General features: G+C 36.2%; 7 protein-coding genes across 7 annotated transcripts; 2 read left to right on the top strand and 5 right to left on the bottom strand.

The window, feature by feature from the left end:
- Positions 1-1,210: 1,210 nt before the first annotated feature.
- On the top strand, positions 1,211-2,743 carry EIN_113840 (hypothetical protein; the record flags this gene model as incomplete). Its single annotated transcript, XM_004185558.1, has 1 exon — positions 1,211-2,743. The coding sequence occupies one exon, from the start codon at positions 1,211-1,213 to the stop codon at positions 2,741-2,743; it is 1,533 nt and encodes a 510-aa protein (XP_004185606.1).
- A 133-nt stretch (positions 2,744-2,876) lies between these two features.
- Positions 2,877-3,210, bottom strand: EIN_113850 (hypothetical protein; the record flags this gene model as incomplete). Its single annotated transcript, XM_004185559.1, has 2 exons — positions 2,877-3,111; positions 3,164-3,210. The coding sequence occupies 2 exons, from the start codon at positions 3,208-3,210 to the stop codon at positions 2,877-2,879; spliced, it is 282 nt and encodes a 93-aa protein (XP_004185607.1).
- Positions 3,211-4,133: 923 nt separating this feature from the next.
- Positions 4,134-9,359, bottom strand: EIN_113860 (protein serine/threonine kinase, putative; the record flags this gene model as incomplete). Its single annotated transcript, XM_004185560.1, has 1 exon — positions 4,134-9,359. The coding sequence occupies one exon, from the start codon at positions 9,357-9,359 to the stop codon at positions 4,134-4,136; it is 5,226 nt and encodes a 1,741-aa protein (XP_004185608.1).
- A 695-nt stretch (positions 9,360-10,054) lies between these two features.
- Positions 10,055-10,396, bottom strand: EIN_113870 (hypothetical protein; the record flags this gene model as incomplete). Its single annotated transcript, XM_004185561.1, has 1 exon — positions 10,055-10,396. One exon carries the CDS (start codon positions 10,394-10,396, stop codon positions 10,055-10,057), a length of 342 nt encoding a protein of 113 aa, XP_004185609.1.
- A 335-nt stretch (positions 10,397-10,731) lies between these two features.
- Positions 10,732-19,771, top strand: EIN_113880 (hypothetical protein; the record flags this gene model as incomplete). Its single annotated transcript, XM_004185562.1, has 2 exons — positions 10,732-10,734; positions 10,805-19,771. The coding sequence occupies 2 exons, from the start codon at positions 10,732-10,734 to the stop codon at positions 19,769-19,771; spliced, it is 8,970 nt and encodes a 2,989-aa protein (XP_004185610.1).
- Positions 19,772-19,826: 55 nt separating this feature from the next.
- On the bottom strand, positions 19,827-21,356 carry EIN_113890 (hypothetical protein; the record flags this gene model as incomplete). The annotated part of the gene is made up of 1 exon (XM_004185563.1): positions 19,827-21,356. The coding sequence occupies one exon, from the start codon at positions 21,354-21,356 to the stop codon at positions 19,827-19,829; it is 1,530 nt and encodes a 509-aa protein (XP_004185611.1).
- A 373-nt stretch (positions 21,357-21,729) lies between these two features.
- EIN_113900 (cullin-2, putative) lies at positions 21,730-24,013 on the bottom strand (the record flags this gene model as incomplete). Its single annotated transcript, XM_004185564.1, has 2 exons — positions 21,730-23,682; positions 23,780-24,013. The coding sequence occupies 2 exons, from the start codon at positions 24,011-24,013 to the stop codon at positions 21,730-21,732; spliced, it is 2,187 nt and encodes a 728-aa protein (XP_004185612.1).
- Positions 24,014-24,241: the final 228 nt, after the last annotated feature.

Consider the following 24,241-nt stretch of genomic DNA (forward strand, 5'->3'; position numbering starts at 1 on the left):
TATTGTTTAAATCACATTTTTTATGAATTATTGTTTTTTTAACAAAATGTTAATTAAAAACATGCGCTAATTATGATGATAATAAAAAAATAATCAAATTCTTATTTTTTAAAAAAAATCTGCTTTTTTTAGCGTTGTCATGTTGAACGGAAATTCAATATTACCTAATGTCCCGTTTATTTGTACAATTTTAAAAATACCTTTACCATAAACGATTTATTTGCCGCAAAAAAGAGATTCTTCAGTCTTTTTTTTAAAAAGGCAAATTTTTACGAGGCATGACTGTGGTGTAAAATAAGAAACATAAAAAATACAATGATATTTATAAAAATAACGTCTCTTATTTATAGCTAACAGACCGTTACTTTCAATTAAAAAAGAGATGAACAAATCTAATGAACTCGGGATGGTATATATTCAGATTACCAAAAATAAAAATTGAAGGAATATCATTACTACATAAACCCGCCTTTTTTATCGTGATAACCATCAGAATAACTATTAAAAAGCTAATACAATTCTATTGATAAAGTGTAATGATAAGATCAATAGCAAAAGACGTTTTTTGTCGTTGAATGATTACCGACCATTTTGTGAAATTATTGAGGAGCCAAAAGCGTTGTTTCAAAAAAGCTATAAACGATAAAAAACGAATTAATTAAAAAATTCCAATTAGATTTTAGGAGCAATAGCTATTCAACTACAACATTTAGTTGATTATTTTAAAAATGAAGAGAATAAAAAATAAAAAGATTATTAAATTGCACTATTTTGTGCTCATCGTTCATTTTTGTGATCTAATTCCGTTCCTTTCTTCCAATAAAATGAAAGACATCAAAGAACTCAACCAATTAATTGTCAGAGATTCATTTTTACTCCACCTGCCAGATAGTACTTTACTTCCTTTTTTATTTTTAGATACTTGCCTTTGTGATAAAGGGATTGTATTTTGTTTGAAACAAGAATTATCGTCAGTTAAACAACTTATTATCTTTGCATAATGAGTAAAAGCCGGGAGTACAAAACACTTATCCGCTAAACTTATAAACTCTGATTCAAGTTTTAAAAAAGGTATAAATAAATAAAAAATATTATAATGTTATATTCTTTTACCATCCATTTCAGTTTAACACCTTTTAATTATAACCGCTCTCCTTTGTACAGTATATAAACTCAGATTATATTATTCAAATCACTCAAATCACTCAAAATGATCTCCACAGTAATACATTTACTCTTTGTCACGGCATTCTTTGAACTTGTAGAATCACAAGATCAAAATCATAGAGTCTGTATGATCGACTTTGGTGCGATAGATATGGATACAAATGCGAAATACATGACCAAGTCATGGGATTGTTATGATCGGATACCAAATCCAAAGAATGAGGTTTTAGCAATGAATTTGGATTTGGCGTGTTATGTCCATGAAAATATGATGTTCCTTCATAAAGCTTCAAGAACAGTAAACAGATGTGGGCAATGGCTTCAAATCATCGGCCCGTCACAAAGTCAAATGAATTGTATGATAGCTGGATACCGTAATTACGACAGACCAAATTTAACTGATGACAAAGAGGAGAGACTCATAAGTGTAACTCCACAACTATTCACTACTTTTACAGGCGGTTTTGAAAACCAAGCTGAAGATATGACACAAGTGACTGTTTCATTCAGTGATATTGGAATATCTGCAACACCAACACTTTTTGTTCTTAACAGAACCGAAACTGAAGTAAATGTGCAAATAGTGAATGCCAATAAAGTGCAATCAATGATCGGATTTGGTCGAATCTCAACAAAAGAATTGTTGTATTATAACAAGAATCTTGATGACACATTCACTCTTCCTTTATACAATGAGAATATTTATGTTTCGTTAATAGCTTTGGACAGTGAAAATATTAATATTGATAATATCAATTTGGCCACTGGGGATCGATATGTGTCAGGTGTCAGATTTGAACAAAACAAGATACTCAAGTGCAAGTTCTTTACTGAAACGCAAGTCTTTGAAGAAGGCAGTACATTTGAAGAAACCATGTTTTTTAAATGGTATATTAAACATATCAAAATGGACGCTACAGGAACAATGTATGACTCTGCACTTGCAAATATAGTGTTGAACATTGAAGAAACTGAAACCAAATTATCATTTTTCTATCCAACTGAAATTTTGATGAATAACGACTTCAGAGAGTTTATTTTTAAATTCAGAATCACCAACTTTGAAGGATTTATGTTGAAAAGAGCCGATTTGGAATTGACTAAAAACTATCAACAAATCGACGAAGAAAACACCGAATACACCGAGCAGAACTTGAAAACAAAAATGACAATCAACGAAACTTCTGGTGAAGTGAAAATAAGAGCTCTATTTAGCAAAAAAATCAAGTTGTTTTCAAATACTGTTTCTTTTGTATTTGGTACATCAATAGGAAGTAAAATTTCGATTGGAACATCTTATCTTATCAGATCCGACATATATGTTGATCAACCAGATTGTAACAGTACTTCTTTTGATTGTGAACATACAGAATGTCTTACTTTAGATAACGATACGGTTCAAGACGGTCCAAATCCATTCACTAAAGAATGTCGACCAACATGTGGGACCTGTTTTGATGTTTTCAAATGTTCTACATCAGGAAAATGTGTCAATGAAAAGGTAATCAATCTTCGCAGCAGCAGCCTTAGTATCTTCTCATCATTATTCCTCATTCTCTTGGCTCTATTTTTGTAATTTCAGCTTTTCTTATTTTTTTTGTTTTTAAAAATGTTTTATACTAAAAAAAGAAAATATTATTTAAAATGTTATTTAAAGTGTTTTATAAAATGTTATTTAAACAATTCAATAAACCAACGAATAAAAACAATCATCTAAAGATGAACAAATCCTCTCTCATGGCCATATTTCCACTACCGAAAAAGTCGAGAGGAGACATCACATCAGTCCTTCTGCTACACACACGACTTCCAACGCGACTTCCCGAGTTACTAACAGGGAGGCTACTATCATCGAATCCGATTGGAGACTTTCCACGTGAGGGGATAGAGAAATCCATTGGGATGTAGTTTGTGTCGAATGAACAGCTTTCGCTTGTCAAGTCACTATGAGTGAGTTTATATAAATTTAGCAGTTAAAATTAAAGGAATGACAAACTTCAAATCAACGGCGTGTACAGGTATTGGTTGTGTGAACTTCGACATCAAAAGAAAGATGGAATTTGAGTTTGGCCGTTTTTTTGAAGGCAATTTTCATAATTGGAATTGAATGTTTTTTAACATATGGTAATTCCTTATTTTTCAGTCGATAATTGAAGTCAACAATGTTCGTTTTTTTGTTAACAGTTCATTTCAATGTATCATATAATACTATTAATATACTATTAATATTGATACATTTTTATTGTTGTAAAAAAATGTAAATGAGATTTTTTGGAAAAAAGATTATTTCATGAATGGCGGCATTTTTAACTTTTTATTACCAATTACTTTTGTGATAATATTTTATTTTTAAAAACAAATTTGTGTGTCTTGATTTCCCAAAGTTTATATTATAAAAGACTTATTTATAATTAATTGTATAATATTTAAAAAAATGTCTATTTTTAAAGATTTACAAAGAAAAAATAGTGGCTTTTAATAGTTTCGTTTGCTATATTTTTGAAATAAAAATTTTCCTTATGTAATACGTTAATTGTATTTTTGCCGTTTAATTCGTTATTTTTTAAATTAAGTTGTTTTAATGAATTAATTGTTAATTGTCGTTTTATTTAATTATATTATTTTTTCATACTTGATATAACCATATTTTTTAATATAAATACTATTTTATTGTAACTTTTGGTTGTTTTAAAAATAAAACTATCAATCCGATAGTTAATATTTTATTACAATTTTAATATATTAATTATAGAATAAGCAATAGTAGATAGAAGTTTTTATTGTATTTAGTTTATATTAAACAAAATGTTATTAATAAAATGTTTTTATAATTTGATAGTTTTACCTTTTTCCAAATAAATAATAAAAAATGTTATTATTATAGTTTAAGAAACAACAATACAATACTATAAAAAATGTTATAAATAGTATTAATTTTTACTAATGAACAAAGTGCTAAATAACACTTATTTACTATAGTCTGTTTTTAATAGTTCTTCTAATTTCTCAACCACTTCCTCTATTTTAAGTCGCGCATTAACATCTTCCGTCCAACACTGCGAAATGAGGTTATACATTCTATCTGGTAAGTTTGCTTTTGGTCTTCTTTTACCTTCAGCAATGAAAGTGGCAACGATCCACGGGTAACTAAATAATTCTTTAGGATATGGATCGTCCCAAATCATCACGGAGTACATAGTGACACCAAATGAGAATACATCTGCAGCTGTTTTATATCTTTTTTTATTGAGTACTTCAGGCGCCATAAACGAAGGTGTTCCCACGCCTTTAGTAAATGTCATATTCGTCATCATCAAATTGATATTCCTTGCACTTCCAAAATCAGTCAGTTTAGCATTGACACGGACATTAGCGTCGACTATTAAGACTAACATATTATCCGGTTTAATATCTCTGTGTAAGATCCCATTGTTGTGTAAATACATAATACCTTTTGCAGTGTCTTGTAGCATTTTCACTCGTAGACTTCGCCTCACTTGCTTCTTCTCTTTACTCTCAATCATCTTCTCGATGCTCCCATACTGCGCAAATTCAGTGATAATCGCACGTTCATCCCCTAAGTATACAGCTCCATAAAAATGAATGATATAATCACTTCGAAACTTCTCTAACATCTCTACCTCGTGTAAAAACTCCTCTTCTTGATTGTCTCCATTCGACATTTTGGGTTTCAACCGCTTGATGGCTACTTTGTTCCCTCGGTAATCACCAAGAAAGACTACACCAAACGTCCCCTCCCCTATTTGCTTCTTCTGAATTAATTCGTCGGGATCTATGATACTCGATTGCTGCGTTTGCACAGAAAGGCCTATTGTAAACTGTAACTCCTGCCCAACGTGGAAGTTAAAGACGGAGAAGACTATTTGTTGTTCGATTTTAGTGGAACACATGGGGTGGACCGTGACTACAAATTCAATTGCCTTTCCTGGTCGTAAAAAGACAAGACTTGGGGTGATCGACATGTCATACTTTTTCGATACTACAAAACTGGGTTGTATCTTCACTTTATGTTTCCCACTATTTGCAACAACTATTTTAAGAGGAGTCTCTTCATTCACTGGAATAGCGTCTTCATCATATAATGTGAACGTTTTCTGTGTGACTAATATCCCAGGAAGTGCCTCTATGAAGCGAGAGAATGTGAAGATGTCACTGAGATTCATCGTGTTCTCCTGTTTGAGTCGAATTGCTTTACGAAGAATATAAGTGATTGTAAAGTACAAGATTATTACAAGTAGTACAACTCCACCTAATACGATCAGTGATATCCACCAAAGAGACTTTTGCACACAAATGGAATTTTCTAACTTGTGAAACGTGTCACACGAATCACATTTGTTCTTCGAAGAACTCGTGCAAAATTGGATGTTCGTGTAATCAACACAAATGTCATTCGAAAGGACATAATCCCTTTCACATAACACGCAACTGGTGCTCGAAGTGCATTTTTGGCAATTGGAAACACATTTTGAACAATACGAGTTGGACATATAATAAGTGTCCTCACACTTTGCACACCCATTTTTATCAAACGACGCGCAATGGGTTATGTTAGAGTACAAAACACATTCATTAGCGTTGAACAAAAAGTAATCAGATGTACACGAAATGGGTTGGACGACATTTTGAGTGAATACACACAACTCCACACCAACTGGACATTTAAAACATTCAGTGCCCTTTCGATAATATCCATCCATACAGATTGCACACCCTATTTTAGATATAGTCATGACTTTACATGACTCACTTAACTTGTCATCAGTAAGGCAGTTATGATTGACCAATGAATCTGTGGCATTCGTACATGATAGACAAATTGTGGAGTTAAAACAACTTGCACAGTGTGAACTACAAGGTACACATTTTGTGTTATTCACATAGTATCCACTCGAACATGATATACAAGTGCCAAAGTGATTAATGACACACTGGGAATATGTCTCATCTTCTGTTTTAATATATGGAAAGAGGGAGGTACTCACAATTTGTTCACAAGTTGTATTGAAAAGCCATATGTCTTGTGATGTCGTTGAACACTCCAAACACTCCCCATGTGATCCTACACATGATTCACATAATGTGTCACACGTCTCACAATATGGTTTGTTGAATGTCCCATAATTGCATCTTTGACATTTGCTATCATTAATTATATCACACTCACCATTTGTTGCTTGGCACTTCCCATCAATTATAGAATTTTGTCCATCACATGTCAAACACTCCGTCTTTGTACATCTCATACAGGAATCACCAAAAGTTGTGTTTGTTATACATTTCTTACAAGTACTTTTGTCATTGAAATAGCCAACTGGACACGAGAGAATACTATTTGTTGTTTCTATAACACCTTCTAAACTCGTTAAACATGTACCATTCATCAGTTTATAATTGTAGTCACAAATAGTGCACTCTATTTGTGAAACACAACTTTTACAATGCTCTCCACAAATTTTACAATTCCCATTCACTACAAAATAGCCTTCATTGCATTTAACACAATTTCCATTGATCTGTGAAACACATTTCGCAATTCGATTTATTACACATCCATTGCCACTTGTCTTCATTTCATCTTTACATTTGAGACATTCACTCTTACTACACCGAAGACAATTGATGTCAGAACACTCAATGCACTTCTGTGAAATCAATGAACTGTTTGTAATATCACTCTCTAAATACCACCCCTCAAAACACTCTTTACATAACCCAACACTACTGTACTCCTCACAATGCGTCACTGTGATACTTTCTTTGCACTTTCCTGACACTTCACCTTGTCCACACGAATCACAAACAAATTCGTTATCCACTAAATGTCCAACTTGACACTTCAAGGTGGACAAATATACCAAATAAGTCCCAACCACTTTAAACCCACCAGTCGACTTTGTATTGAATATTGACGCAATTTGTGTCAACTCAAAGGATGTGCCATTTGGTACATCCACATACAAATCTACAAACTTTCCAGTAATTTGCACTTTCTTTGCACCTTGTGTTTCGTTTAAAGTGAAGATCAAACTCTTACCCATCCCTCCAATATTGATATTGTCGTGTGTGACTATTTCAATTTTGTTTTTGCTTTCAATTTCGATGTCAACTGTCGTTTTCCCATTCCCCAAAACAGTGACTTGTGCGTTATCAATGAAGTGTAAAATCCTTATACTTCTTACATTTTGTAACACAATGTTCTCCCCAGAAAAGTACAAGTCTCCTTCTATAGTATCACAAAAAGAATTATTTGTGATATTATAATGACTCAAATCACAATAAAATTCACAGTAATCCCCTTTACATGGGCATTGGGCATTCTCAAACGTTTCAAATGAGTAATCAACCACTTGACATTTCACTTTTGTTTTATCGTCATTTGTGTAATTGTTTGGACATATCCTAACAAGATTCCCCAACACCAAAGTCACAAACTTTGAGTCAGTTGCACCATTCAATGTTTCTGACACGGCTTGGTGGGTAGTAACAAGCTCAAAACAAGTACTTTGTGTATCATCAAATTCTTTGATCATATTTCCATCACTAACAAAATACCCTTCATTCATTTGAATGAGCGCACCTCTATTCAAATTATCTACGACACCGATAATTTCAATGTCATATGTTTTAATTATTGAATTGAATCCTCCTCTTATGTTATTTGTGTTTGTAAGTACTATTTTGCCACAGCGAAGTTCAGCATATACCTCGACACTTGTGATCTTCGAGAAGTCACAATTCCCTTCGACAACAATACTACTTCCTCTTATTGTAATTGATTCAGATGGTTTCCCAATGATCTCTTTCCAATACTTTGTAGTATTCCCACTCGAATAATTTGTAGTCAATTGTAGTGTCATTCTATTCTGTCTATCTTCTGTCATGTAGTTGCAATCGCTTTGTTCAAAGTTACCAGAAGCGTCTTGTGTGCACATACAATTGATGACACTCCCTTTTTTGACATATCTATTTCGTGGGCCATTACACCGTATTTCATCAATTTGAGTCCGCGCCAAAAAAGCATCACACTCACTTGTATTGACTCCGCACTTTCCAATAAATAATATGTTATTCACTTTATCTACTTTACTATAGTCAACACTTTCAATATAGAAATTGCCAAGGTCATAGACGTATTCAGTACTTTCTATAACTATTTGCCCTTTAAAATAAACACTCCCATCTATCCGCAATGGACTTTTCAAAACTACTTCACCTAAAAAAGTTAGATTGGCGCCTTTTCGTATTGTCAGCAACGTATCTTCCTCACTTGTTATCAATGAATTCCACAAATGTTCATATGGGATCTTGTCCTGTTTAGGGTTGACATAGAAATCAAAGTATCGACTTAAATAAGTGCAGTCTTGTGCGTGATTTTTATATTCATAATTGTCATATGAACATGCACAATCATCAGTTTGTAAGACATCCACTCCACATATTTCAATACGGTGATACCCCCCTCTGTCACAAGCTGACACCACTTTCAATTGACTGTTATTCACCCCTCTGGTATATTTCACTGTATCCCCTACAGTCGTATATCGATATTGGCAATTCTCTCGAGCAGTTTCATTGACCATTTCAACATCCAAATATCCATGTAAAAAGAGGGTTGGTGAAAATCCCCACTGAAATCCCATTTCAACATATTCGTAATTGGGGGTGGGGCTGGATATATTAAATTGCCTCGACTCCACTGATATATAATATGGATATTTCTTGTTGGTACTCGCTCTCCCCATGAGTGTAAGAGTCGACCCAGATATTATATAATACGTGTTGATCGTCCACGACAGTTTTTCAATATACTCTTCTATGGTGATGTTTAAGTAGTCACGTGCATATAACGTTCCATAAAAATAGAATTCAAGTAATCGATTTGGCGGAGTGGTATATTGATTGTCCTCTTCATCTAACACGTGAAATTTGTTGTTCTCTTTTATAGTGACGTTTGTTGAACAACAATCTGGAAATACTGTAAACGTGACCAAACTCGCAGTTTGTGTATAATCAAACCCCACTGAATATCCAGGGTAGTGACAACTCGTGTCGTTTGATTGTTCATGAATGATAACTTCGTTGTCTCGCAAACACCAAATGTTTGTGGTCTTGTCTGTGGTACTGAAAACACCGACCACAAAGACCACAAGGTAAATCCAAAAAGACATGATTTAAAAAGTTCGTATGAAAAGTCCTTTGGCCACTGTTAATTTTTTTCATTTTTGCCATTGTACTGTGAAAAATAAGACTAATTCTAGCAAAAGAAACGTTATTGATAGTTAACACCTATTTGTAATTTTTTAAACTCCAAAATCTCACTGTAGTATTTTTAAATCATTTTTCATACAAAGTATGATTTTTTAATAGTATTGTTTTACTATTATAATAGTATTTTTGCCAATTATAATAATTTTATTTTAGTTAAAAATTGTGTTTGGGTTTTTGAAAGAATTTTCAACAATGAAAACTTACTAATTAAATTTAGATTAATGTACTATAATGTAATGAAATTAAGATGGTTTAAATTTTCAAAGCAAACAACGAATATTTTGTTCTAAATTTGTCTAATAGTTTCATAATTTTGAAATTTAATTGTTTACATTTATTTATAATAAAACAAATTATATTTTTTAATTTTATTTGCAATGTCATCAATAAAAATCTTTTAAAAAAATCGTGTTGAAAGATATCGGAAATTCATTTTAATAATTAAGTACAAATAATACATTCATTTATAATATTTACCGATAAATCAAATACTTTCAAAAAACTATAATTTTATAATAAACTGTAATTAAATAATTTTAAAAATATGTATTAAAAAATTATTATTAATTTCTATAAGAAAATGTATTTAAAACAATTAGAATGTTTCATGATTAAATCCCCAGTTGTTTGTAGAGAACTCAGTAAAGTTAAGGTAAATGTTATCTCCTTTAATACCCGCCTTTTCTTCCAGCATTTTACAAAACCTTGCAGAAAGTGGCTCTTGCTTTCCCTTAAGCCCTCCAATACTTCTTATGTCTATGAAAGCGCTATCTTTCGCCGAACCCCCAAACCCACCAATAGACATTACCAATTGAGTTGAACAATACAATATAGGCTTCCCTACTGTATCTGATAATATTTTCATCGCCTCTTCTACGATCTCTTTCTGAACTTCGGTCGAGATTGACGAGTTGAGTTTGATGAGTGCAATTGGCATTACAAATTTTTGTTCTTTAAATTTTAATATCAATATTAATTATATTTTTACTATGAATGCTTTATTATTTTTTTGTTAAAAAAAAACAATTCTTACGACAATCATAATAAATTTACAATAAATATATCTATCATTGTAATTTGATCAAAACATTTATGAAATTCAAAAAACAAAAAACACAAATTACATTAAAAATACTCGAAAAAACTTGAGCTGTGTGAAATGAAAAAAACTATACTAAAATTATAAAATAAGCCATATTAGAACTATACAAATACCCAAAAAACGTCCAAAGGAGAACTCCAATACAGTCCATCAAACTTGAAATTCAAAAAATGGTTTGTCTTTTATCCATCAAATCTTCCCTATTTTCCTTTCCACACGAGAAAGTGTCATATTCACAAATAGAGTAAGACTAAGGCGGAGAAGCCTAATACTTCCTCTGATGAATTGACGCAGAGTGTATCACAGTATTTCACAACACTCTCCACGAACATTCAAAAAGCCGACTTTTTAGTGAAAGAGTCAGACCTCGACACATTAGAAACATTTGTCTTAGTATTAAATGACGTTTCTTCTCAGACGACTTCACAAGAGAAAGAGTTCATGTTGAGAGTTATAACATATACTTCATACTTCATTAACACAGCGTCATATGAATGGGCGTCCCTTCGTTCATACTTCACTACTGAACGTATAAAAAAGGTTGTCACGTCATACATTCACTTCATCGTGATGTACTTGGACGATTTGACTAAGTCGCAAAACACGGAATTGATCCCACGTAAGACGGAGTTGCTCTGTTTGAACGCGTCACTCCAACTGTTAACCGACGTCGACGCATTCTGTGACTTCACTCAACTCTCAAAATTGGCTTCGAAGTTGAATGGAAAGGTCCCGACCCTCTCGAAAGAGTGTTTGGATACAATGAAGAGTGTGTTACTTGGGAAGAAGGAGTTAGTGGTGAGTGACATCAATGTCCTCGACAAGACTGCATTAAAAAGTCTGTTACTTGAAGATGTCACGCGAAATGAAAACGTCGAAGAGAACGTCAAGCTGATTGGGAGAATTGTGATAGAAGCGCAACGAACGTTCAACTACGACGAATTTGGCATTTCGAAGTATTTTGAGTTTCTTCGAGTTCCGATCCGGAATTTGAAGAACCAATTTACTACACATAAAGACACTGACGCGGCGAGTAAAGAAGTATTAGAAATAGTTGGGAATATTCTGCTCTTCTTGATGAATACATTCCAAAAGTTTGAGCCGACGTGCGTGGGGAGAGTCGCACAACTGTTAGTTGATTTGACTGAACTTCATGACACATTCTCAGAAGGCAAATTCCACAACCAATGCGAGGACTTGGTTACTCTTATATACTCTACGACTGTTATCATTGGGGATAATATAGGGAATGTGACAGTGCTCACTAACATGCAAGCGTATTGTGCGTCACATTTGTTCTTAACTCTTTTACCCTCCAATTTCAACTTAAAGGAGTTTATGAGCAATTTAAACGATACAAAAGATGTGACGGAAATGCCGTGTTTGTATCCGATGGCAGTTGCTTTAACGTTCTCAAGAGAAGTCTTTCAAAAGATTGCGAGTGACAAGAAATATGTGGTGGACGAGAGTTCATATAGAAATGTGTCATCGACGGAGTTAAAACTGAAAGTGTTTGATGTCTCATTCGACGCACTTGCACTACAAACGAACGCAGTACTTGCGACTATCATTCTCTCACCAAATGGAGCATTTTTAGACACCATTTTTGCTCTCCTTGTCCTCAGCTTTTTGAGTGTAGGGTTTCAAGAGACTTTGGTGAGTAAAGTGAGCAAACAAAGCAAAGGAAGACCCGTGCGACCAATCAGAGAAGTTGCTGAGAAGTCCAATAAAATGATGAAGTCGATGACGCGACTCAACTTCTCAACAACAAAAACAGAAGAGAAGAGTCCGATGAAGTCATCTGCTTTCCTCAAAAGTCCACGAACGATTTCTACACTGAAACTTAATGTTACTGGTGCTAAATCACCAAGAAAAGATGGACTTGTTTCACCACGGAAAGACGGTCTTTTATCGCCAAGGAAAGATGGGATGGTCTCACCAAGGAAGTTGAGTAGTAACGAAACGATTCCGAATAAGACTGAAGAGGTACAAATGTTATCTTCTAATACTACAACAATTAAGAATAAAGGGGAAATAACGACGGAAGTGGATTATGACATCACGCGATCACTGCCGTTATATTTGTCGATATACGTCTTTGGAGAATCAAACAATGAAGAACTCAGAAATTACGTGAAGAAGTATTTTAATGCGATACATTTGGACGTGATCATATTCTTAACATCAGTGCAGTCTGTGTCAGCTCCATTAATTAAAAATACAACAAGTCCATGTGGGCCTTTGGTGAAGGATAGAGAGACTATTATGAACTTAAGAAGTCTGTGTAGTTCGCTAGTGAATTATAATTGGTTGTCAGACCAATTGATGGGATATTTGATTCGAAAACAAGCAAAGGAGTATCCTGTAGTAGTTCCTGTAGAGTTTCTCGTCTTTCTTGCGCGTGTGTGGACGATCAGAATATCATCAAGAAAGAAAGATGAAACGAACAAAGAAGATGATGATATGCAAGCAGTTAATTTGTGGGAATCAATGATAAAAACACTCGAGAAGAATATGAAGGAGAAGAATTGGAATGGGGGAGAGAATTTAGCACATGAATACGTCCTTTTGATGTTATTGATATACACATCTTTCAAAGAAGAGACGAAACAAGGGTTCATCAAGAAGATGTTCAATTTGTTGACCAATTTTAAAGACAATTTGAATAACCAGACGAAGCTTATTATATCAAGAGTCACTTTAATGCTCCACTTCATGTTAACGTATACACTGGAAAACGCTTCTGAATTGATGGAAGAGATCAGAAGAGTGTTAATGTCACGTAAAGTCATATTGGAAGAGTCTGAGAACTTAGAGGTACCTCAGTATTTCGAGATGAATACCTCAATGTTCGACGACTTGAAAAGAAGTCAAAGGACGAATATACCTCCCTATGGATATGCCAAGTTCTATACAATCATGCGAGACGAGACACATGACCGACTTTTGAATAGAATGAGGAAGGCGATATCTGAGAGGAAAGCAAATATCGACGGATTAATGAAAGAGAGTATGTATAACCAAGGGTACATTCAATTACTCGACTTGTTGAAAATGAAGAACAAAGAAGACGACGTCTTCTCACAAATATTGCGAGAGTACTTGTTCCATAATGTTGTGTCCCTCCTCTCTTTGTTACCACCACCAAAAAGTATATACTCGATATTCACACAATCAAAGCCATTCACTACTTTTGGACTGAATGATGGACTGATAGTCATGGGACTCTGGCTGAACATTTACACGTATGATATTGTCCAAGCCCCCGATGGCATTTCCAAAAACGCAAAAGAAATATTCAAAGACGTCTTGTCAACTTTAAATGCAATTTCTGAAGAACTGAAAACAAAGTGCGAGTGGCACGCAGAAGCCGCAGCAAAGATCTTCATTGACACGATCAATTGCCATATCTGGACGCCCGAGATGGTAGCCGGTGTTGTTCGTAAAATGGAGGAAGCGAATGAAGTAGAGGAGGAAGTAGTAGAAGACGACAATTTACTTGTTCGGAAGAAAGTCGTTATAAAGATCAAAGAAGATGACAAAGTAGAAGACGGTAAAGACGTAACACAGCGAGAGATGTTATTGAGTGAATTGAGGACTGTTTCTACTATTGCGGAGTACCAAGAGAATCCAAATGAGAAGAAGAATGTAGTTCAGAGTAAGAAGGTCAATAAAATGTTTATATTAGACAACGTCCCAATCGTCCCCATCTCTGAATATGGTCAGGCGTGCTTTGAAATGTGCGTCAAGAGTCCAAGTAGTCTCTTTGAAATCCTAGCCAAATACATTCGCTTGTTTGCAGAGGAATTAAAACAGAAGTGGCCGGACTTTATATATACGAGTGGGGTCCCCAAAGTGATTTCTGCGTTGTTGGTGAACATCATGTACCGCGGGATTTCTTTTGAAGTGATCGAGGACTTACTCATCGAGTTGGGTGGAGGCGAAAACTCGAAGAAAGCGACAGAGGAGTTTGGTGATCGGATTGGGTTTACTATGAAAGAGGTAGTCAATCCAATAGGGTATCTTTTAGAAGGCGTCTGTTACCACCCAATCACTGCAACGACTCGATCGAAAATCAGTTCGACGCAAATGATGATAGAGAGTGTTTTGCGGTTAGCGCAACAAGTGTGTGAGAGAGATAATATAGTTGGGAACTATCAACAGAATGTCTTCATGAAAGACCTTTTCCGACTTTCTGGGAGTTATTTGGGGAAGTTTGTATTTGCAGAGACTGAGGCTGTAGCGAAGAGATTGTGTGGTGAGAATTTAGCTGGGCCGATGATGAGTCAGTCAGTGATGCCGATCATCGATGACTTCATCGATGGGTTCTTAATTAACTATCAAAAAGGGAAGAAGAAATACCACCAGTTTGTTCCTATTGTGAGAGCGTTTTTCGATGTGATGAAAGACAAAGTCGATGAAGTGATGGATGCAAAGAGTCATGGACGTGTTGGAGGAGAGATGTATTACTATCAATTAAATAGTTACCATCGAAAACCAAGTGTGATGATCTATTTGAAATGTGCTGCAGAAGTAAGTGACAAAGAGTTAGGAGACTCTATCATGTCTTTTGTTGAACGTCTGTGTCAAGCTAGTCCGGAGATCAAAGAAGAGATCTCTACCGCAATTGAAGGGGGTGGAGGAGACTTATTTGCGGCGTGGGCGGTACAAAAGATAGTCGGCTACACTGATGAAATGAATATCTTCAGACATGCAGAAACACAGAGCACAGTGACCTTCTTTGCTTTTGTTACAAAAATTATGAAGATCAATGCGGTCACTGGGAATTCATCTGCTTCTGGCACCATCAATTCATTGACTAAAGCATTCAAAACAGTCTTTGAAAAGTACCCTGCCCACATCAATCGATACTTTAGAGTGGTCTCCGAATTTGCACTGGAGGCCGGAGACTTCTCCACTGTAGTTATTGGATTGAATGGGTGGCTTCAAGGGATCATAGAAAGTGTGAAGAGTTTGGATCATGAACAAGTCGAAGGGATCAGTGGGATGTTAAATGAGCTTCAGAAGATCGTTATGCGTGTCCCGATACCGGAGAAGAAGGTGAAGAGTAACATCGATGACAACGCGAAGTGTACGAAGGAGTTTGAACAGTCGTATGTCCAACCCATGTACCATTGTTATACTTGTGAAGTGGATTGTTGTGCTGTTTGTGTGAGAAATTGTCATGACGGACACGACACTGTATATATAGGTAGGGAGTATTTCAACTGCCCGTGTGTGTGTAAAACAGAGGAAGAGCGGAAGAAGGAAAGGAAGAGAAATAAAGAAGACGTCGTGAAGGACAAAAAGCAACAACTCATCTTGCGTGCATTAAATCGTGATTCAATGTTACCAAGTGTGTTAAACAAATTATTACAAATAGTCGAGAAGAGCGACGACGAGTGGAAGGAAGTCAAATTAGTTGGGAAGAGTAAAGCCCTTGACGCGTTATTTAAGAAGCGGATTATGTCGCAATATGAAGGGATAGCTTTAGGGTTTACAGAGAAATGTGTTGGGAGCAAAGAATGGCTGAAAATGGCGACGTCGCAGAATACGCGAAGTATACCATTGATAGAAAAGGGAGTTATGAAGCAGAATTTGATCTGTTGCGACAGCACTTATTTGTATCACGTGTATCAGCGCAATGAAGTTCACAAAATTGAATTGAAAGAATTAGCTGAACAGAGTGAGAGGAAAGAAGAAGATATCTCTCTCGAAGTACCTTTTGAGATAGTCGAGGTGATCAACAATCCCTTCAAAGATGGAGTTATAGCTGTCTCTGGATTTAGAAATGTAGAAGTCCTGTTGTGGACTCAAGAAGAAACAAAGCAAATTGATATAGTGATGGATTGTATTGAGAAGGATGTCTTCATTATGGAAATCAAATTTATTGATGCAAAGACACTTGCTGTTATTACACCGACATTTGTGAGGATCTTTAGCTTAGATTCGTACTATATAGACCGGATCTCGATGATAGAAAGTATAGCAGAATATCGCCCAATTGTTGGTGACATCTTGTCATGCGTCATTACAGCAACGACGCCACGGAAAATCGTGATGAGTACGTCTGAGAATGCGATATTATCAGAGGACCTCCCCACTGAATTTTCGACTGAAAAGGTGAGTAAAAAACTCGATATGGAATATCGAAGTGGGTTGATTGAAGGAGTATATATCTTGAGATACCTTCAACGTGAAAATCTGTTGCTAGCGATCAATGAGGAATTTGACTCGTGGTTCTTGTTGTTGAACTCGAAAGGCGAGATGGAGAAGACGATTGCAACGACGTTTGAATTTGTGCCGACGACATTCTTAGAAACGACGGAGAACACGTTGATCTCAGTATCACAGGAAATGAAGTGCGTAGTCGCTCATAAGTTGTTTGAAGATGGAATGAATTACTTGAAGTTGTATGAGAACAAGAATGTCGGTGGGATGTGTTACGACGCTTCTCGGAAGATTGTGTATGTTGCGACGAAAGATGGAGACCTTGTTGCTCTGAGTGAGACGGAAGAACTTGAAACCATCGAGAAACTCAAACCAAAGAATTTGACGTCACAGACGTTCTTTGAGAACTACGAGTGTGTCCCAGCAGACCAATGTGAAGTGCAAGAGTCGAGGAGTAAGATCATAGTTCCGAGTGGTGGGGTTACTCTATATAAAACACACATGTATGTGAAGAATAAGGTGATTCGTGGCATCAGAATACTTGTTGGAGAGAAGTCGCCAAAGCAGATCAATTTTGCAAAGAGGAGTTTCCCTATTGGAGAGGGTAATAGGTGGTATGATATCCCTTTAAGTAAAGAAGAGGCTATTGACACGAAACCACTGATGTTCTCATATTGCTCGGAACCCGGAAATGAGACGTCGTTGCAATTTGAGGCGGTCAAAGTCTATGCAGAACGCGACGAACTATTTAACTACGAAGAACGGAAAGAAGACAAGTTTGGCAAGATGAAAGAAGACGAAGAGAAAGCGACAGTTAACACAGCGGAAGAGCTTTGTAAGACCGCTGTTGAAATTATCGAGTCGATATTTATGGTCACGAGATACTCGAAAGACAGAGATGCGTCGAAGAGTCTTATTGTCGAGACACTCGACCGATTGAAAACAAAAAAGTTTAAAGTCCTCGAGAAGTCGTGTGAATCGACAAAGAAGAGTTTGGTCAACGACGATCAGTCGCAAACTTTAGTTACTGAGTACTTGAAACTTATTAACGAGAATATGAGAAAGAACAACACTAAAGAAGAATGGGTAAAGTACATATTATATGTGAATGATGCACATGTAGAGTACCAACAAGCTCTAATGGACTATAACAATACAAATCCAAGGTTTGTCACGAACCTTTGTGGTACTATTTTGAGTCAAGTTGAGTTGACGGAGTCACTTGTTTCGTGCATTACAACAACATTAATGAGGAACATCGACATCTTCCAAAATTATAAGGCTCACTATAAACAACACTTTGAGGTTTTGAAAACAATTTTCAGTTTGCCTATGAAATTGGCTGAGGCCGGACTAAACGCCGTCTGCTGTTATTATCAAGAAGTCGAGCCTCGATTGGAAGACACAAGTTACATAGTACGTATAGTCACACAAGTCGCCAAAATAGTCTCCACGGAAAAGAAAATCGAAGAACATGGAGGTGAAGTGCAAATTGAATTTGTGTCGAATGTGCGACAAAGTCTCCAAGCCATTCAAGCCAATTCGAACGAAGAGAAGATGCACACTGTCACTGAGACACAAGAAGTGGATTTCACTAAAGTAGTCAATGAAAGGGCGTTTGTTGAAGTCGATGAGAAGATGAATGCAATACTCATAGGGTTACTCGACTGTTTGTCTTTGTTGACGGACACCCCACAACGATTTGAAGTGTGCGCTATTGCACTCTACTGGATTTTGTTCCAACAGAACTACCGAATTTCAGAGGAACTTGCTCTTACGATAGTCGACAGATTAATTGCAGTCACGGAAGAAAGTAAGACCGAGACAACGTATATCTGTCTGTTACTTTTGAGTCACTTCTTAGGGTCTTTGGACTTTGAATACTACCAACAATACACGCGAAACGTTCTTAAGAGGACAATGTATGACTATTTGGGTGGCATACTTCCACTGCCTTCTGTTGCACAGTCGCGTTCATTTGCGGGTGCGATCACACAGTCGAAGCAAAAGGTGAAAGAAACTCTCTTCTCTATATTTGGAAAGGAAGTTGAGAAAGTCAGTGAGAAGAAGTGTGAACAGTTTAACACAGAGAAGACGTCTACTTCACGTCTTCCGTTCACCGAAGATGATGTTGTGTTATATGAAGAGATTGATGTCAAGATGTGTCAGGTCATAGTAGATATCATGTACTTCATGTTTAACTACAACAGAGACATGCAGATAGAAAACACCGACAAAGACATTTGGGAGAACTCAGTGCAGAAATTGGCGACGGATCCGTTATTCAAAGGAGCGAGTTATGGGGCTAAAAGAATGTTATATCAATTTGGAGGAGGGTCCTATGCATATCACGTCAATACCGACACAAAGGTACTTGAGGAAGTCTGCCCTCAATTAGTGGAGTCTGCAACGCAATTGCTGAGAGAAGAGAATGCGACGAATGTTGAGAATTATGTGACAAACATCGAGAAAATCATCGGACAGTCACTCAAACGTCCCAACTTGTTCCAACAATTTGTGAGGAACAACAACGACGTCTTCTTAATGTTAATTGGAGTTGCCGCGAAGTCCACAAAAAGTGAAGTGAAACAGCCGACATTAGTCTTGTTACGATGTGTCTTCTTGATGAACGTCGACAGGAGTATTCGCGAGAAACCAATGGAACATGGGGTGTCCCAGTTACAAACGATCTTGAATGAGAGACAATTAGTATGCGAAGACATTGTGAAGAATGCTGAAAAGGAGCGAGCCTTTGTGGAGAGTTTAGTGACGGACTTATCGACACTGAAAAGCATTATATCGTCTTCTTTGAGTGAAAATGATGAAACGGTCTTGAAAGAGTTGACTCGACTGATAGAAGTGATGGTGATTCTTGCTAATGACACGCAAAGAACTAAAATTGCAGACTTGTTGTGGGCTTTGACCTCTAAAATTGAGAACCCACCCGAACGCTTTGTCGAGTTACTTGGTGTTGTGAGCTTTTTTAAGGCAAAAACACACATTAAAGTTGATAAGAATGTAGAGCAGTATCTCGACTAATTCACTCATCTTTTGTTTTGAGGTATTCAATAGGATTATAAGATCGAACTACAAATTATACGACCATTAAAATTAAGAGAGAGAAGGCTACCACAAGATGAATAACGGAAGAACTTGGAACACACTTTCCATTATCAGTAAACCAACTTTCAGCCCCATCTGCGGTGCTACACACAACACAACGCCCATCTGGATATGTCGAAACACATCCAATGAAATCGCACTTGCTGGCATTCAGTTTGTAATTGTCTTCACATATCACACATGTCTCTCTCTTCTCCGTGTACACCGCACAATTGTTAATGGTATTGATCTCTTGAAGATTGTCACATTGATCCTCTGCATTGGTACACGTTGAACATGTTGACGAACATTTGGAACATGTATACCCACTTGTCAAATAATAGCCTTTATTACATTCAACACACTTTCCCGTGTTATATGTTTTACATCCATTTTCAGCACATGCCCCGTCGTCTGTCAAATTGTATCCACTCAAACATCCTAAGCACTTTTTATCAGAGGAATACCACTGACAGTGATCCTCAAAAATACAAGTGGTTTCACCTTGAAATACACGATAAACACAGTTCTTTGTACATCGAGCGCATTGTGTAGAGTCTGCAATTGTTAAGCACGTATTATCACCACAAGGCGTACATTTGTTGTTAAAAAGGTAGTACCCACTCTTACACATCATACACTGATCTTTTGCATTTCTACAGTTAAGACAATGTTCGTCATCGCACGTCTCACATACACCATCATATGCGTTGTACTTCTCTTCACATAATTTGCATGTTGTGGAATTCTCAGTGCAAACAAGGCAATGCGCGTCAACACACTTTTCACACACTCCTTTTGTCCCATTTTCAAAGCCATAGCCCTGAGCACACGTCGTGCAGTTTGTTGAAGTCGCTTCATACAAAATGCAGTCGGTCGTCTTTTCACAAATAGCATTCTTGATGGTATACCCTTTCTCACACACACTACATTGTTGTTTATTGACGTAATCTAAACAATGTGGAATACCCCCAGCTACACATTCACCACTTTGAAGGTACGTGCCTTCAACACATTTTGTGCAGTTTGATGTGATTTCATTATATGTCCTGCAATTGGTCACTTCAACACAATCACCATCAACTAACTTCATTCCAGGGTAACACAACTCACAGACTTTACATTGCGTGTTTGACACTTTCAAGCAGTACGGCTTCTTCGAAGAGCAGTCAACACACTTATTTGCTTGTGGGGAAAGACTGTATGGGGCGTAACAACTGGTGCATTTAGTACCACTGAAGCTTTTACAATACTCCACACCTTTAACACATGCGTTCTTGGTAAATTCATATGAATATCCAGAAGAGCATTGTGTGCATGTTTGTTTCTCTCGGTCATACGTCTCGCACCCAAGTAATCGTTTGTACACACACTGCTTGTTCGTTAAGATATAGTTATCTATACAGCTCTCGCACAGTGTCGGGGATGATGGGCAAGATGAGCAATACGTCGACGAACACGTTATATCAACTTCCGTAGACATCACTGTAAACACGATGAAGAAAATCGGCATCATTCTCATGATGTAATAGTATTGTTTATTAATAAGTTGAAATCGAATAGATTCAACAAAATCAATTCATACAAATACGACGATTTCCCGATTATTTAAACTAAATTTCTCTTAAAATATAATTCCTTTTTCTTTTCGAATTCATTTTTTTCGTAATAAATTCCAACGCATTTCAAATGTATTATAAAAAAATTATAAATAAATACTATAAAATTGTGGAAATTATTGAAGTGATACTTTCTAGCTTTTTTATTATAATACAAACCATTTTGTTGGTGATCACTTATAATAACAAAATATAATATAATGTACTATAAAATAAACTATACGAAGAAATGTCAAACAAGACACGAAAACAAAAAGAACTCGAACAGAACTAATTTTACTCAATGTAGGTGTATTCGTCTTTTTTAACATCAGATCTAGCCATGTACTCTCTTTCTATTAAGGACTCAATAGTTCGTTTTACAAGAGGGACGGGTGGTCTGAAACGTGAAGACAATGAAGTGACAACAGCTTGCATTAACTCGTTATGGACCATCCGCCTATTTCTTTTCATTAACTTCACGATACACGCCTCGATCATCCCCACCCGCTCTGCTGTGATTTCTTTCTCTTCTTCCTTTTTGACTTCCTTGGCGGCGATTAACTTGGGCAAAGGCAAGACTATCTTCATCTTGTTATTTGCGAAATTGGTGTTTAATGAAATGACGTCGTTGTCCACTTTGATAAGTCCGACTTGTTCTAAGGAGACCACAACACTCTTGACGATGTCCATAGTCAAATGGATTTGTTCGAATATTTTTTCGTTGGTCAGTGTTTCATTTGAGTTGAACAGGATTAAGACTGAGAGTTGATACGCACTTCCAAAGAAGTTATACATCTTACTCAAGTAATTTGTTTTGATCTTTCCTCTTGTGTATTGGTGTAACCACTCCAACTTTCTCCTCTGATATTGTTTGACATACCATTTCTCAAAAAAGACGTGTGTCTCTTGTAACGCTTGTGGCAGTGTGAATTGGAAATTTTGAGGGAAGAATGGCCAGACAGACGTCTGTAAAATGTTGACAAAGAATGGGAATTGGACTTGAACGCTCTCAGTGAATTTCGTGGACATGTCCTGTGACACTTGTAAGTCGCTCATCATCTTTTGGATCTTAAACGAGAACGCCGCGGAAAATTTGATCTTGTGTCTCCCAAACGCAGAGTTCTCCTCCGACAGATTTGCGGTATTCCCGCGCAGTAACATTCTTTTCGCGATGCTTCGAATGTAGTAATTCTCAAAGACGTCTTTGTTCTCGATATAATCGTAGATGTTAAAGATCCTATCTAGTCGCTCATTTAACTCGTCGATACCAACACACTGCTTAATAACGACATCAGAGTATTTCGCCAAAAATTCGGGCACTACACTCCCTATTTCATCTCCATTCCCTATTTTCTTGTTCCCATTAATAACACCACGAAACACTTTCCCAAAGGCTGAGAGGTATAATGTATGGTTCCCAAAGTCTTCTTTAATAAGCTTCTCGATATCTTCATAATACTCCATCACCTCTTTGATGATCTCAAACGGCTGTATTAACTTCCCCATGTTCTCTATCCGCTCTTTCCCAACTTCCTCACAATAAGCAGTGAACACAGAAACAGAGTCTTGTAACTTCTCACCATCTTTTAAGACAGAGAAACACTTCTTCAAATCGTCGGTCTCACGCTTACGAAGGAGAGATAACATCTTTTCTATTATAAACTTGCATTGCTCGGATATAAAGGAACTCTGTAAAATAGCCCAGAACTCCCGCTGGACTTCCGATGAGACATAAAACTGAAGACGGTCGCGTTCTAAGTCGATGATTTCAATGGTCTTCTGAAGGAACTCCGCTATCCCAAAGTTCTTAAATAAGTCGCGTAACGAGACAAAATATTCATTCGCAGCGACTACGTACTCTCTCTGATAAAAAGTCGTGTACACATCACACCGAACTACTTCTTGACTCACCATCTCGGGATTCGTGAAAAAGAGAAACAGTCGCATTGTCTTCGAAATCAATTCGCGATACGTCGCAACACTCTCCGACCGTTCTTCGGTAAGTAAATTGAGAGCACATTGGACGACTTTATTCCCATTCGCTTTAAGTAAGTCATTCCAATAGAGGGACATACAATGCTTAAAAACAACTTCGTTGAACTCGCCATTCACAGCTTTTTGATGTTTCACAAAGAAGCGGTCTAAGTACGAAAACACGTGTGAAAGTTTCAAACACATCATATAAAAAGTTTCTTTACTTTCGACAAAAAAATTCAAAGCGTCAACTCCATTCACTCCTTGCGACTTCTTGATGTTAGTGTTTTTGTTTCTTTGTTGTAAAATAATTATAATTATAATAATAACAATTGTTATTAGTTGTAATAGTTATTATTAGAACACAAACTTTGAGTAAAACTTTCAGTTTCATGACACACTTCTGTTGAATCATTTGGTAGAGTTTCAATGGGTTTGATGTTGATTGCTGGCAATATGAAATACACGTTGAATACATTTTCATGTGCGTTTGTGGGTCATATGGTTTGTCTGCAAGAATTGTGTCGCAAAACACCGCAAGACTTTCATACATCTGAGACGCAGTTTGCATCTTCTCTATCTTTTTGAGTTCGTGTGCTTTCATATCTCTGTTGTATAGTATATATATAGTTATAGTATTATTAATTAATACTATTCAAGTTTGTGTCTTAAGTGTATTTTTTATTTATGATATATAATATAGTTTACAGTATAATATAATTTATTATATATGTATAGATTCAAAATGTATTAATATGATAGTAGAGCGAACTATAAATATGAAAGAATCAAAACAAACACAAGAAATAGAACTTGAAATGAAAAAAGAATA

Source organism: Entamoeba invadens (genome assembly GCF_000330505.1).
Source record: "Entamoeba invadens IP1 unplaced genomic scaffold scaff_1105074725955, whole genome shotgun sequence".
NCBI lineage: Eukaryota > Evosea > Mastigamoebida > Endamoebidae > Entamoeba > Entamoeba invadens.